Source organism: Vombatus ursinus, unplaced genomic scaffold (genome assembly GCF_900497805.2).
Source record: "Vombatus ursinus unplaced genomic scaffold, bare-nosed wombat genome assembly UNPS02014802.1, whole genome shotgun sequence".
In the NCBI taxonomy this organism is placed as follows: Eukaryota; Metazoa; Chordata; class Mammalia; order Diprotodontia; family Vombatidae; genus Vombatus; species Vombatus ursinus.
This window is the reverse complement of record NW_020954580.1, coordinates 17,752,583-17,769,116: the sequence shown is the minus strand read 5'-3', so window position 1 is coordinate 17,769,116 and position 16,534 is coordinate 17,752,583. Positions and strand designations below refer to the sequence as shown.

The following is a 16,534-nucleotide window of genomic DNA, read 5'->3' as shown; positions in this document are numbered from 1 at the left end:
CCACTCAGGCCTTACCAATCCTGCTTATTGCTTTAGGAACTTATTTTGCCATTCCTAATTGAAATTTTTCACAAGGTAAAAGGAACGGTTTTAAAATAACGTAAATATGAAAAGAAACATATTTCCACTTATCCATTACCTAAATATTTTAGATCAAAAAGGAAGAGGTTTATGGAGAACGGAAATGAACAGAATATTTTAAAAGTAAAGTACTGCCCTTTTTTTTTTTCAGAACAGTTTTATTATATGTAATCATAGCAATAATAAACTGTGATTACAGCCATTATAATCTATGTCATTACTGTCTTGGTATTTAAATTGAAAGAAAGTTAAGTGAAGATGAGTTGATTACAGAGGGGAAAGAGTTAGATAGTGGATAGGGTTATGATGGGAGGGAGTTTATGCATGTTCTTTTTTTAAGGAAGGGGAAAACTACCAGTCAGGAAGGGAATAAAGAGCTATTAGAAGACTAATTGACCAAGGAGGGAAGAATATGGAGAATTCATTATACATTGTGTCTTTCTAGACCTTGATACTTTGCAAAGCATAGTAACATCCTCTATTCTTTTTGATAATTACGAAAACCGTGCGCAGGTCGAATTTTTGTAACTTTACAGAAGCAAAATCTGAAGCACGGAGAGGTTATATAGAGATAGAGCTTGTTGAAGAATGTACAGCTAGTTCGTATTAAAGTGAGGGCCAGAACCAAGATCCCCTGACTCAAGATCTGTACTTCTAGAACTCAGAAGACCAACTAAGTTGAATGACTTGCTGAAAGTTACACAAGTACTAAGTGTCAGAGGCAGGATTTGCACCCGCATCCTCTGACTCCAAAGCCAATACTCTTAAAAAAACTGATGATGCATTCTACATATTCTAGTCAGTTTGGGAAAATAGTTTTTATCATTGTGCTGACCAACTGACAGATTTAAAAGAGAACTTAGGGAAAAGTGTCTTTCACCTAATAATTTTACAGAAATATTTCACAGATATGAATCTGGAAGGGACTTTAGAAGCTATCAAGGCCATTTCCCTCATTTTATAGATGGGGAATTTGATGCCTACTGGCATGTACCTAAAATCAGAGGTTTTAGCTGATGTAAATATTTTCTCTCTCTCTGTCTGGATTCTTTTCTCTATCTCTCTTGTGCAGTTATCTTCTGTTAAATGAGCAGAACTACACCCTCTAACTCCAGTGATTTCCTAGTAATTACTATGATAGCTTGATTTTTTTTTTCCCCAAGTAAAAATAGTCTAGCTAACATTGTTATAAATTCAGCGCTTCTAGTTCTTTAGATTAGTGATCTACAGAGTAGGAGATGTATGCTAGGGATACTTTTTCATGAAAGAAAGAAAGAGCTCATTGCTAAATGCTTGGGATACAAATTACTATTAAAATAGTCTCTTTCTTTAATGAGCATTAATGAGCATGAACGTTAGGGGAAGATAACATTGGGTGGCCAAGAAAGTCTTTGACAGACATGTCAAAGTGATTGGTGATTCTATTCGTAGGACGGTTGATGGATAAGTCCTTACCAGGAATGATAGTGATGATTTGATTGCTCTTGGTTGATCTCATAAATTATAGACTTAGAATTAGAAAAGACTACAGAGACCATCAGTCTAACCCCTTCATTTTGGAAACTGAAGCTCAGAGAGGTTTAAGTGACTAGCCCAAGGACACACAGCTGGTAAAGTGTCTAAGACAGGTTCACGCTATGCCTCTCATGTAGAGTTGGAAAGGGGCAGGGGCAGGGGCACTAGCATAAAGGATACCCACAGAGACTGGGCAAGAGAATGTTTGTCCATTTGAGTCACAGTCACAGAAGCAAAGGCTTGTTAGGACCCCAACACCTGTGTGATCAACCAGTTGTAGGGTGAGAAATGGGGCATATCTTACTTATCCTGAAACAACCAGTGGTAGTCTTGTGTACAGCATAACTCAGATACTCCCTTCACCCAATGTCATATAATGCTTTCTTATTCTCTCCTCTTCCACCACTAGCAGTTAAAACTTAACCACTATTCAGGTAGATGTAGCAGCTGAATTCCCTATCTGTACACTGTATCCCCTCACCCCACTCCCCCTTTTAAAAATTTTTTTATTTTTTGTAATATAATTATTAATATAGTACTTGTATATAATTTATGTATAAATACACACATTGGGACTGTGTATTCAAACTTTTTTACTGATGAGGTGGATGACCAAAAAACTTGGAGACTACTTATTTAGAGATTTGTCTTAAAGCTTGAAGGTAGGTAGAGAGTCCTAAGTGTTTCCCTTATAAGAAACAAATACATATCAGTCATCTTTGTACATTGTCTCTGCTGGTTTGGTTAAATTTTAATCCTGTCTTAAAAGTCGTGTTGTCTGATGCTCGTTTTGTGACTTCTATCCCTTCAAGGAATTACTTGAGGAATAGCCGCCATAAAATATTGTATTTAAATTGAGTAGGAAGAAGAGCTTCAGAGGGGCATTTAAGATCAGTAGTTCAGTTTAACCCTCTCAAACCCACTCTTGTTTATTTTGTATTTATGGGGAGATGGGGGTGTTATGTACGCCTGTTGTCTTCTCTAATAAAATGGAAGCTCCATGAGAGGAGAGACTATTTCTGTCTTTGCCTTTCATTGCTCGGCATGGAGTAGATACTTAATAAATGCTTGTTGATTAATTTATTAGTTAGTATTTAGCCACTCAAGTTCTTTAGTGTAGATTTTTAAAGAGTATCTTTTCAGGGGCAGCTAGGTGGCACAGTGGATAGAGCACTGGCCCTGAAGTCAAGAGAACCTGAGTTCAGATGCGGCCTCAGACCAAACATTTGACACGTACTAGCTGTGTGACCTTGGGCCAGTCACTTAACCCCAATTACCTCACCCAAAAAAAAAAAAATAGTATCTTTGTAGTTTGCCCAAAAAGCTTTGTTTTGCATTGCTACTATAGTCATTTTTTCACATATAGTAACAAATGATTTTGGCTTTTATGTTGAGTCAGTTAAGTGCTTAATTTTATGAAGTAATGCTATAAAGTGGGATCCCAGTATCAGCACTTTGCATTTCAGTATCACTAGAGCTTTATAAAATATTTGCCTTAGAACACCCCAGTGAGATAGCTAGTACAAATATTATTCTCTCTGTTATAATAATAACAATTAACATAGTGACATACCTACATATCCTTTTTAAGGTCTTGAGAGTACTTTTCCACTTACTATAGATGAGTAGTTATCTTAGTGCTCTTTTTGAATAACAGATGTGATTACATTATTTTCTGTCAGATAAGTGATAGTTAATAATTACATAATGAAATAATGAGCATGGACTCACACCTTTGAGAACTCTTCCACATAAAATTCAGAAGTGATAGAACCTTTCTTCAGACATCACATTTGCTGTGATGAGGTTTTAGTTACAATAAATGTTTGGTGTTTTTTGGTTTTTGTTTTGTTTGTAAATATATGTATCTTGTAGTCTTTTATGGCTGTTATTTTTATTTTAACAGTAAAATTCTTTGGGTTTTAGTTGCCATTACCCAAGGAGGAGCAATACAGTTGGCTAACAATGGCACAGACGGGGTACAGGGCCTGCAAACATTAACTATGACAAATGCAGCTGCCACTCAGGCCAGCACTACCATCCTGCAGTATGCACAGACCACTGATGGGCAACAGATCCTTGTACCTAGCAACCAAGTTGTTGTGCAAGGTAAGAGAATTTCAGAATTTTTTAATGTATTGGGATTGTTCCAGAAGATTGTAACTTGACAAACTATAGCAACAAAAGTAAGTACAGTGTAAGTCACTGTTGGAAAGAATGCTCCAAGATTAAACATCTATTTTATTGATTATAGAAACTATAATATTTTTTCTGAAATGTTTCAGTATCTCTATTGGACTGGAATGTAATGGCACAAAAACAAGTATTTCCAGGTTTTAAAATGTAGTTTTGCTTTCTTATTGTTTGAGCATATTCAGGGATGAGATGTCATGTCATGTCATGTCATGTCATGACATGGAAAGTGCACTGAATGAAATTACTTTCTCATTGACTTGCTGTGTAACTTAGGCAAGTCCTTACACTACTCTGTGTGTCAGTTTTCACATCTGTGAAATGAGAAAATTGAACTAGATGATTTTTTAAAGTCCCTTTCTGTGTTAAAATTTTTATGATTTTTCTTTCCTTGAAAAGATTTTACCACCTCTTCTTTGTAATTAATCAGGGATTGCTTCCTGAAATAATTTATTAAGCTGAAAAATCTTATACATTCATGCCAATATTATGATAATAGTATGAGTTTTGTTTCCATGATTCTCTAATAGTAAGACTTAGCTTTGTTTCTTTTGAAGACAAATATAATTTCATCACAGAGGAAGTTGCAGTCTATCAACTTTTGGTTTGAAAAAAGCCTGTTTCTATTTTGGTTCTAGAATTCTTATAAAGAATTGGTCTTTTTGCTTTTGTTTTTTAGCCATATGGGTCTTTCAAGAATACTAATTCATGCCACATTGAGAATATAAATAATTGACAATAGATTTTAGATTTAATTTGTCATTTTAAAAGTAGAGTTTATAAGTTAGAGTAATAGATACTAGACCTATCACTTATTTCCTTAAAAATGTTCCATTGCAGATATAATCCTTTAATCCTTATGTGAGGCAGTAACTATTTTGCCTTTTCAATTTAGATATTTTCTTTTTGAATAATCTAAAAAATCAAATACATATTTTCTTAATTTACTTAAAGAGCCTAGGAGGTTTACAGAACATACCCTGTTACTAAAAAGAATAACGTTTTGAAAAACAATATACTGCATATTAATGGGAATAAAACACCTTTTCACTTTACATGCAGGTACTCAAAAAATGTAAAGCAGGATGTCAGTGAATTTGAATTCTGAACGTCAGTTTGAAGATGGTAACATGTCTTAGTATATAAATCTTAACTTTTCTCCCCCAAACTACACATTTTAATTGGTACTGATAAGGTGGTGGTAGGTCTTGGGAGTAAATATGAATAATTCATGAAAACTTCAGAGTTCTTTGAAATTTCTTTAAATTTCTTTTCCTTTGGGAATATAGATACTGAGCCTAGTTTAGAAGCAATTGGTTTGGAAAGAATATCGGTTGTGTTTCTTTCCATAATCATTGGTTATTTTGGTTAGTAGAACACAACCTGAATTTATTTACCAATTAAAACAGTGTCTGCGTGAATAATTTAGTTCTCTCAAAGCAACAGTACTTTTTGATAGTGTAAGTTTTGTGTCATTTTAAAAATTATAACAGTTGACCATAATGCTTTATTTTTTTCATCCATTTTGCTACATTTGAAAAGTCTTGGACGTTTTTATATCCTTGAAAGAGATTCTGCTTGAAATGTTAAAATCTGACTTTACTTATGTCAAAAGAAGGCATTGAGGACAATGCTCACTGTCTCAGAAGATCCTCCAAGCTAATTCCTACTTACCTTTTAGATCTAAAGTTGGTAAGCTGTTAACTGAATAGAAGTATCCTTCAGTGAAATAAAAATGATAATACATAGCAGTACAGGTCAAATCCTTTTCCATTCAAGTGGCTTTACTCATTGATACATTAAATTAGGAATTAGTTTCCATTGATGACCCGAACAATGCCAGAGTCCTCTAATCCTCTGATCCCATTTTTGTCCTTTGTCATGTTTATAGTGATACTAGTTTAACAGTTGCATATTGCAGTGCCTTAAAGTCTCATGCCTTATATCCCTATATTTTTATTTCTTTTCAGCTGCCTCTGGAGATGTACAGACATACCAGATTCGAACAGCACCCACCAGTACCATTGCACCTGGTGTTGTTATGGCCTCATCCCCAGCACTTCCCACCCAGCCTGCAGAAGAGGCAGCACGAAAAAGAGAAGTTCGTCTAATGAAGAATAGGTATGTATAATGCACTACCTTAGATTAAGTTAAAAACCATTTAAATCTTTTAAATGTGCTGTCCTTTGTGAATGAAGATGCACATTTTGTTCTTCTGGAAATGTAAGCTTAGCTATTTCACTCACTTCTTTCTGCCTGCCCTCACTTGTGACCAACAGCATGGATTTATTAGATAACTTACTATGCATGCAGTTTATATGCAAAGAGTTTTCATTTTTCTGTAGGAATTCTGTTTGAGGAATCAGTTGTATAGACTTTATCTCATTAGCACTATGCTTTAACCAGGTGGACCAACTGAAATTATTTTCTTTTTTAAAAGTTGGAAGACATTAAGGTGATGTGTGTTTTACTTTCCCTGATAAATGTATTAACTTTACAGATGTATCACTTTATGATTGGCATATGAATACAAAGTCTTATACTATGATCATTTTATCATTATTGATGCTAATTCAAGTAATAACTGCTAGTTCTATGCATGTGTAGTGTCTAATCCCTCTTCATATATCTTTGGGGTTCCATTTATAGTACCCAGGCTTTCCATTCATCTCTTGATTGTCATTCTTCCCATAAGACCACACTATAAGTTGGACACTTAAACTTCTCAGACATATATGTTCTTTTTGATATTATTTTTGCTCCTTCTTATTTGTTCTTTGGCAATGTGCTGAATTTCTATTTATATTTATACCTGTTTGCATCTTTGCATTACTCTGTGTTACTTTTAAGTTGGATTCTTATGAGATTATAATAGCCCGTGGTTCACAACTAGGTATTAGTAAATAGTACCCCACATAGTGCTTAGAAGTTTACAAAGTTTATAATCACCATAACCCTATGAGATAAGAGTTTACAGATGAATGAATGTTAGGTCGGAGAGTTAGTGCCTTGCCTGTGTTTAAAGCTAATAAGTATTGGAGGTGGGATTAGAACTGAGCTCCTTTGACTCTATGTCAAGTGCTCTTTTCCCCTGCAATGTAGTGTCACTGGGAGAATTTTGGCATCGAAGAGATAGGCTTTTATAGCAACAAACAGTTCAAGGTCTTTCAATTTCCCATTTGTTATCTAGCCCTATGTCATCCTACCATATTTTGGAGGTAGGAGACCTCTATACTTGCTTTGCATAGAAGATTACTATATAATAACTGAACACATTATACATCTAGAGTACCTGTCAAAGATTAATATATTAATACATTAATACAATACATTAACATTCAGTGGAATGAGTCACTAACTCAATGAATTCCCATTCACTAGCCTGGGTAATGCATATACCGTTTTCATTCACTTTGATTTAACCACTCACAGTGGACGAATAATGTCTTTTAGTGGCTTTTACTGTGGATTTTGCTGAAGAGACTTTGTCAGGTTCTGGGGTCCTGTATAGTTAGTGTAATATCCTCAGCAAATAGCGTTTTTGAGAACCTTACCATCCATAGGGATTTTTTTTTCTTTGACTTCTGTGGAAATCATCTTCTGTGACACTACAAGAAACACCTCAGGTGAGTTTGTCTTCCTATTTTGCATATTTCTTGATGTAATTGTATTCAGATTATTGACCCAGATTGTCTTCACAACTACATCTGGCATAATTTTACATGAATTTTTCAAAAACACATGGAAAACACCTTTTTTTGAGGAAAGCCTTCAAAGTTACATTTTGTTCTACTGAAGTAACTGCCTTGTTAAAGTAGAAGAAAATAATTGAGTTAAGAAGTTTTTTAATTATTTTTATTTCATTAAATATTTACCAATTACATGTTAAAAAATTAACAATTTTTTAAAAAGTTTTGAGTTCCAAATTCTTTTCCTCCTTCCTTCCTTGAGAAGGCACTCGATTTTATATCCAACTGTACATAAGAATTCAATGCAAAACATATTTCCACATTAGCCATGTTATAAAAGAAAACACAGAGTATAAAAATAAAGTTTTTTGCTTCCATCTGCATTCAGAGCCCTTCACTTCTCAAGAGAGGTTTTAAATTGTGAAGGAATCAGGTGGCAGCAATATTCATGGTAAAGTAGGAAGGTCATGTACTGCTGACAGAGTGGTTAATATTAAGTTACCTAGTGCCTTACTAGGCAGTCTCTGAAACATTAATCTGGAGATGAGCTCACTTGCACCCATTCTTGATATGGTATCTATAGACAGAATCTGATCTTCCCACTTGCTTGATCCATGATGATATACACTGTCTTATAGGAGAATTAGCAACCAGGTCAAAATTCCTACCTCAGAGCAAGATGTCTTATCCCACCAGCTTTTGTAATTCTGTGCTCAGTGGAATGAGTCACTATTCCCACTGGGCTACACTTAGACTTTCTGGCCACTCCTTACACTCGTTGCCACTGCTCAAATCTTTGTATCCCTAGTGTCTATCACGGTGCCTGATATGAATGTAATTGTTGAGTAGGTGTTTGCTAAATTGAATTAAAATCAACAAACACTAGACATAGTAGGATCTTATTTTCTGTGTACCTCTTCCTTGTGTGTTACAGTAATGATGTGATCTAGCATAGTCAACAAGCACCTACTAATAATAATTAGCATTTGAGCTTAAAATTTGCAGAACACTTTATAAATCCTCAATCATTTGATCCTCACAATAAGCCTGAGTGGTAGGTACTGTTTTTATATAAGGAAATTGAGGCCTACAGTAGTTAAATGACTTATCCAAAGTCACAAAGTTAATAAGTACTCAGGATAATCAGGTCTCCCTTACCCCAGGTCTAACACTTATCTGTTCTACTACATAACTGCCTACTATATGCAAGGCCTGCTAATTGCTGAGAATACCCCCAAAAAGGCATAAACAGTCCCTTGCCCTTAAGGAGCTTACAATCTAATGCAAACATCATGCAAATGACCATGTACAAATTAGGAACAAGATAAATTGGAGATATCTCAGAGGGAAGACATTGCTCATTAAGGGGAAGAGGCATAGAAAATTGTCTGCTTAAGTCTGCCTGTTCTCATCTTATGTTTTCATAATCAAGGACCCCCTTGGTGTGAAGATTTTATTAAAAAATTAGAAAGTAAACATATGGGTAGATTTTTATTTATTGTATTTTATTATTTTATGTCCCTGGGATGGAGATGTCCAAGGAGAAACTCTGAAGAACCATAGTAAAGCGTGTCATCGAAGAGTTATATGACAGAAAGAGAAAATTAGTTGATCATATGGCAAGGAAAAGAATTACAGGCAAACAGCCAGGATGCTCCACAGATATTACCGTGATGTTGGGAGAAAGTGAGGACTATCTCGCCAACGTTGTATGGACCTCTAGTCCAACACAACTTTGCGGAGGATGTGGGTAAGGATGGGCAGAATTAGATGAGTTGGGATCTACAGCTTTGGAGGGAACTCCAAAACTGATTAGATTCCAGATCAGTTTGAGTAAGAAACAATGGCAGTTTTTCTTTTAGCTCAAACATCCTTCGAAATACAATGGCACAAGACAGCTAGTGTATTTCACAGTAATGTGGAGGCACCCTCTCCGTTGCCCCTATATTGTCACACACAATTTTGTAAAAAAATTTGCTTTTAATGAACTTGTTATGACTTTTGTAACAAATAGATGGGGGTATGGGGTGGTTAGTGGACTCAAGCTCAATATGGATCAGCAGGATAACATAACCCTCCTTCTCCCCCGCAAAAAAATAACGTAATCTTGGCCTGCATTAAGAGCATAGTTTCTAGGAATTAAGTATGTGTATGACAAGCCCGCTGTACTCTGCCCTAATCAGACCTGATTTGAATTACTGTTTTCTGTTTGGGGCACTACAGTTAAAGGACTGTAGATAAAATACAGTTTAAGGAAAATGGAGGAAAACTTGATAGTGTCTAAAGGAGGGCAGCCGGGATGGTGAAATGCTATGAATCTTTGTCATATGAGAATCAGCTGAAGGAACTGAACATGTTTATCCTGAAGAAGAGAAGGGGGGTGGGGGTGGGGGGGTGGCTTGCTAGCTGTCTAAAAGTCATTGAGGAGCTGCATGTGGGGAGGGGCTAGACCAGATAGACAATACAATGAGACCTTAGACTGACAATTATAGAACTATCCTCAAGTGGAATGAATTTCTTCAGGAGGTTTTGGGCTCTACTTCCTTGGAAATCTTCCAAGCAGAGACTGGATGACCACTTTTCAGGCATGTGACAATAGGGATTCCTTTTCCGTATGGATTGAACAAGATGACCCCTGAGGTCCTTTCCAACTTTTAAATTCTATGATTCTGTGTCCAAATTGCAAACAGGGCCACATTTTAAAACTTCACTTTGTTCTGACGTGAATTAAGTTCCATTAATACAGAGTCCCATACAATTCTTCCACATTATATATAATTTTCTTTTTTCTTTTTTGAAAATTCAGTTATATTGAAAATTCCTCTTGATATACATTGCTATTAATAGGTTTGCAAAATAAAAAAATCTTCACTGAGTTTCAGCAATCAATACTACATATGAAATAAGTGAGCATCTACTGCTTTATCCTCTTGCTTTGGAAAATAACCAAGATTTTGATTTTTCAGTTAATTGAACAAAAAGGTCTTCAGACACAGGAATAATTTTCCTTCCCACTATATTATATGCAAGTGGCACTAATGGAAGCTACTTTGCATGATTCACCAAGTAGCTTCATTCATCATCCATATATCAGCAACTGGACATAGCAACATTTCTGTCGCCGAACTTGGCTTTTTCTAATTGAAAATTCTGTATGAACAACCTTATGTGATATAAGTAATCTTTTTCAATGTCACAGACATGATTTTTTTTTAAAAGCTTATTTTTGCAAATTAAAAGATCTCATTTTCTCTGGAAAGATTCTTGTATTGCCAGTGTGTTCTGCATGGACAATTTGAATGAGTTAACAGAAACTTACTATGTGTCAGGCATTATGCTAAGTGTGGGGATATAAAAAAATACAAGGAAACAGAAACAGTACCTGCTCTGAAGGAGCATACATTTTAAAGGGGGAAACAACATGTGGCTATCCAGGTGAATATAAGCTGTAGAGTCAGTGAAAGTAATCTGAAAGAGGAAGCCATGTGAGGGTATAAGGAAAGGCCTCATGCAGAAGGTAGAATTTGAACTGAGTCTTAAAGAAAGTTGGGGAAACCATGAGGCAGAGATGAAGGGGCAGCAGTTTGCAGGCCTTGGGAACTGCTGGTACAGTGGCCACAAGTCAGGAAATGAGGTGTCACATATATTCAGGGAACTACAAATAGTCTAGTGCAGCTGAATTATAGAGTGCCTGGAGCAGAATAAAATGTAAGAAGGTAGGAAGGGGTCAGATTTTGAAGAGCATTAAATGCCAGAGGATTTTTACATTTGATCTTGGAGGTAATAAGAAGTGAATGCAGCTCCATAAGCTCAGTGGGGGCTGAGGAGGTGACAGAGTCAGACTCACACTTCAGAAAAATCACTTTGTCAGCTGAGTGAACGATGACCTGGATTGGGGAAAGATTTGAGGTAAGGAAACCAGTTAGAAGGCTGTTGCTATAGTCCTGATGCAATATGACAAGAGCCTAAACTGAGGTTATGAATTTATTAATGAAATTAAGGGAATATATATGAGAGATGTTATGAAAGTAGAGAATATTTGCTGATGGGTTGGAAAAATGTGAGAGTAAGAATGAAGAATCAAGGATGACACCTAGGTTGCAGGCCTAAGTAGCTGAAAGAATGATGGTACCCTTGACAGAGATAGGGAAGTTCAAAAGAGGGTAGAATTTGGGGGGGGGGGATGACAAGTTCCATTTTTGAATATACTGAGTTTGAGATGTCTATGGCACATCCAAGATGTTTCAGTTTGTTAGGTTTAATGTTTTCTGCCTCCAAAGCAAACACAGTGGTCTTTCTTTCCCATCAACAGTACTATAATATATTGGTTTGTATTTTCTGGATATGGGCTTTTTACTAGGTTTTTCCATACTTTGGCTATTTTTAAATGTATCTACTATCTTTGCTTGCTTCAACTTTCTCATTAAATTGGTTATGTTATTATATTATCCTGAAAGACCTTATTTCTTATTTTAAAATTGAGACAAAAAATTTAAGACAAATTTATTTATTGACAAGTCCAAATGATTATCTATAAGTACTTTCAAGTTATTCCCATTATATTTAAATTGAAGTTTCGAGTGAAACCGGGTTGATGTTGCATTTATGTTGAAAAATATATAGTGCTTTTTAGTTCCATAAAAAGATTATTTAACTTTTATATGACAACACAACTTACCTGTGTTGTAAGCTTATGGTAACTCGTGGTAATGATTGCAGATCAGTACCTTTGTCAAGATTTGATACCTACCAGCTTGAATTTGGTGTCCTCTGTCTATGCTGTTTTAAATCATTTATGTACTGCATTCCTTCATTTGAAGCAGATTCATTGTCTTTGGCTCATTTTTGTTGACCTTCACGTGCTCTTTAATGAATTTATTGAGAGTTGTACCCAGACACCATATAATCTTAGCTATTGCTTCGCATTTTCTCATGAGAGGGGCTTGTGCCCTCTAAAACTGGCACGCTCCATAGTTTGGAAAATTATGCTTTGAAGGAAGATTATTCATAACTGAGAAGGGGCAAGGAATTGAGTATGTGCCAGGTACTGTGCTAAGTCCCCCCCCCCCTTAATCCCTATTTTACAATTGAGGAAACTGTGTCAAACAGAGTCACACAACTAGTACATATAGATCATATATCTAGAACTGAAAGGAACATGAGAGGCCATCTAGTCCAATAACTTCGTTTTACCAGTAAAGAAACTGAGGCCTAGAGGTTGTGATTTGCATAAAGTCATATGGTAGTAAGCAGCAGAGATGACTTAGGAACCCCTTTCCTTAGATTCCTATGAGTACAGATAGCTGCCCCTAGACCCCTTTCCTTCTCATCCATTTTATCATAACACGTTAAGATAGGAAATACTAAGCCACACTTATATCTCCCATCTCTCATTGCCTCAGCAGTGTCAGATAGAATGAAATGAATGTGAGATATCTTAGCATGTCTCTCTTTCTCCCCTCTGAATCACCTCCATCCCCTCCCCAAAAAACATTCAGGTAACCCTTGAGGCAGTTCTTGAAAAACAATTAGATTTCTGATTAAGTTTGTTATACAATAATAAAACAAAATATAAAGCAAAAAATTTTAATTATTAAATTATTGACTCTTTCCCAAAGATAAGCCTATTCTGACTTATCTGGCAAAAAGGTCATTATTGTTGTTTAAACTATTTAGCAGTTTAGACAGCTGTTTTCTAATTTTAAGTTTTCATACACATGCTGGTATGTGTAGAGAGCCTGCTCATATTCTCATACAATGAACCAAGTATAGTCGAATGGCCTGGGCCATTATCAGTAACATTTTAAACTTGATATTGTTATCCTTGCTGTATCTGTGGACAGCTGGGCTAAAATATTTTGAAAACTAGTCTTCAAAAACAGCTTTAGTCATTCATGCCACCTATGCCTTAAGGACTCTCCCTCTTCCACTCTAATTACCGACCTCCCTTGTTTTGTTTAAGTCCCAACTAAAATTCTACCTTCTACAGGAAGCCTTCCCCAACCCCACCAAATTCCAGTCTTCCCTCTTAACTATTTTCTGTTTATCCTGTATATAGCTGGCTTTGTATGTATTTGTTTGTATGTTGTTTTCCCACTATATTGTCAGCTTCTTGAGGGCAGGGATTGTCTTTAGCCTCTGATGTCCCCAGTGCTTAGTATACAGTGCCAGGTACATAGTATGCACTTGATAAATGTATGTTGATTGATTGATTGATTTCTTATTTGACCACCAGAGAACTGGAAGGATCAATGGTAGCCCCCTAGGTGGCAAGGATTTCGAGACCCATAGACAAGCACTGTTTTAATTTAAAATCTCTTTCTGTATTATCTCCTAATAAACGTGTTAGATGATCCTTAGACACTTTAAATCCAGGTTGAGTTTTTTTCTCAGAAATTTAAATTGTAGAAAAAAACACTTTTCCATATTAAGTTTGTTTCATCCACATTAAAAATATATTGATTTGTATATTTACCTTATTTGGTTTATTTTCTTCAAAAAATAGGATATTTAGCTACTGCATCCTTATCTGCACTGGCCACCTCTCTGGTAATTTTAATTATGCAGTTAAACTTGATTTTTAAAGTGATCAAACCAACCGAAGTTTGCAGTAAAAGTTTCTTCACTGTTTTCTTTTACTATAAATTAATGAAGCTTTTAGCTAAATGGCTGCTCTAAGAAAAATGCTTTTGATTGCAGTCTTCGGTCCATGCAGCTAAAAGACATTGCATTTCTGGCATTGTAACACTTCTATTCCTAGTAGTTGTTTGCAAAACTCAAAAAGCTGTTGCAGCTTTTGCCATTTTCTTTTATTTCATTTACTTTTTTTTTTCATAATACATCATGCTGTAGATTCAGACATTCCAATATCTTGTCCTATTTTAGAGTTACTCTGACCATATTCATGTCATTTAGTTATATCAAATTTTTGTTTTGATTCAGTATAACAAAACTTTTCTTTTTTGTATTGGCGATATTTCCATTGGAAGTATTCTTTCATTTTGTCCATTCTGTTAAACGCTCTTAAAAAATTAATACAACTGTTGGCATTATGGTACACAGCAGCACATCACATCCACACATGACAAAAGGCAAATTCTGACTGTCAACTAAGTTGCATGCATTAGAATACTTGAATTTTGGTCCACATTAAATGCAACTTGGTATCATTTTATAATGTGTACTAAATCTAATTTTGCATTATTTGAACTTGCATTAATCATGACCTAGATTTTGTGGGGTGAAAAAACTGAAGCCAAAATAGATTCTGACATGTCTGTAGTCTTGTGATCAATAAAAATTTAAAAGCTCAATTTCTATGCAGATTATTCCCATTAGTAAGTTGTAAAGGATGTATACATTGGGCCCTATATACCCTAAACTTAAACAGTGGATAATCTACCTTCTGAGAGATTGCCCAATATCTACTGTCATTCTTATCTTCTAAATCTTCAGGAGCATCATATATGTTAGACATGGAATATTTAACATGTAGCTGACACATGCTGTTTCCTCCCTATTGGATCACTTAAAAAGCCCTTTCCTTTTAGGAGATGTACATAGTGAACCTTTTCATGCCCTGGGGACATGACCTTTACTAATAGAAAGATCTGCCTAATAACCTGTCTGGCTTAAAGGTAATTAAGCATTTAGGGAGACCTCACCAAAGGGAATCTTCATCTTTTCAGTCAACCAGGTTACAGCAACTTACCTGCCTCAACTAGCAAAAGACACACATACCTATTCATTTTCATAATGTATTTGGTATAGAGTTTACCCTGAACAGTTGACGTTCTGAAGTGAAAGTATCAATAAGTATAACAGAATAATTGACTTCTTGAGGTTTTTTTATTAAATTTTTTTTCCAATTAACAAAAATCTATTTTCTTTCCTTTCCACGTCCCTCAGTGTTAACCAGAAAAAGAAAAGAAAAACACAAAAGCCTTGCAACAAATAAGCATATTTAAGCAAAACTGATCCCACATGGGCCATGTCCCCAAAAAAATGTATAAATTGGCACCCAGAGTTCATCACTGTTCTGTCAAGGACCTTCCAAGTTATTGAGAATTCCATTAAAATATACAATCCTCTTAAGTAGAGACTGTTTCATTCTTATATTTATTTATATCCACAATTCTTGGCATGTATTAATATAATTAATATGTATCAATAGATTAATGTTTTCTGACTAACCCATACCCATGGTGCTCGTGGAACAAAAGGACAGCAGACAGCATTTCCCAAAAATGCAAGGTAGGCCTCTCAGTCTCCACAGAAACTCTAAGGAAGATACCCAGAGGAAATTAATGCCGAGGACACACTAATTGATGCTTCCTCTATACCTAGGGACCCAACCTTATCCACATTGAGAACTATTCAGTCAGAGCTCAAGCCATTCTCCTTTGACCCTTTATCCCAATGGCTTCAAAGAAAGTTAGGCATGTTACCTCTTCCTGCCAAGTCTTGGAGTCTAGTTCTGTTTGCTGTGTAAGTATTCTCCAAATTCATTGTCTTCATCCTGCTAGTGCCTTACGCACCAAATTCCCTCTTAAATATTGTGCGTATTTTCTTATGTACGTGTTGTTTCCTCAATAAAATCGAAGCTCCTCAAGAAGAACTTAACCTTTTTTTCTTTGTGTTCTCAGCACTAGTGCAGTGCATTTAAAAATTAGATAAAGTGAAGTACAAGTTCCAATATATTCATGCACAGAATTTGTTTAGCCATCTCCCAGTCATTGGACACCTGCTTCATTTCCAGGTCTTTGCTCCCACAGAAAGTGGCACTTCAGGTTTATGCCTAGCAGTGGAATCTCCAAGTCCAAGGATATGAACATTGTGGTCACTTTTTTAGCAAAGTTCTTAATTGCTTTCCAACATGGTGGGGCCATTTCACAGCTCTTCCAACAGCCTGTTGGTTCCTATCTCACCATTGCTTCCCAGCATGGATTCTTACTGTGTTTTGTCCTCTCTGTCAGTTGGCAGTGAAACTTCAACGGGTTGATTTGCCTTTCTCTCATTAGAGATTTTAAGTAGTCTTTCCAAGGGTTGGTCATAGC

The 16,534-nt window shown here is 35.7% G+C and overlaps 1 protein-coding gene across 4 annotated transcripts in view; it reads left to right on the top strand.

Moving 5' to 3' along the window:
• CREB1 (cAMP responsive element binding protein 1) overlaps nt 1-16,534 on the top strand; it is a 72,071-nt gene that overhangs the window by 41,937 nt on the left and 13,600 nt on the right. For 3 of the 4 annotated variants that reach the window (XM_027873624.1, XM_027873623.1, XM_027873625.1), the window contains 2 exons: nt 3,523-3,705; nt 5,760-5,910. In XM_027873624.1, the coding sequence (XP_027729425.1) occupies nt 3,523-3,705; nt 5,760-5,910 (334 nt within the window). Of the gene's footprint in view, nt 1-3,522; nt 3,706-4,854; nt 4,915-5,759; nt 5,911-16,534 lie in introns of those variants that run through there. The other variant, XM_027873627.1, reaches the window with a different exon arrangement.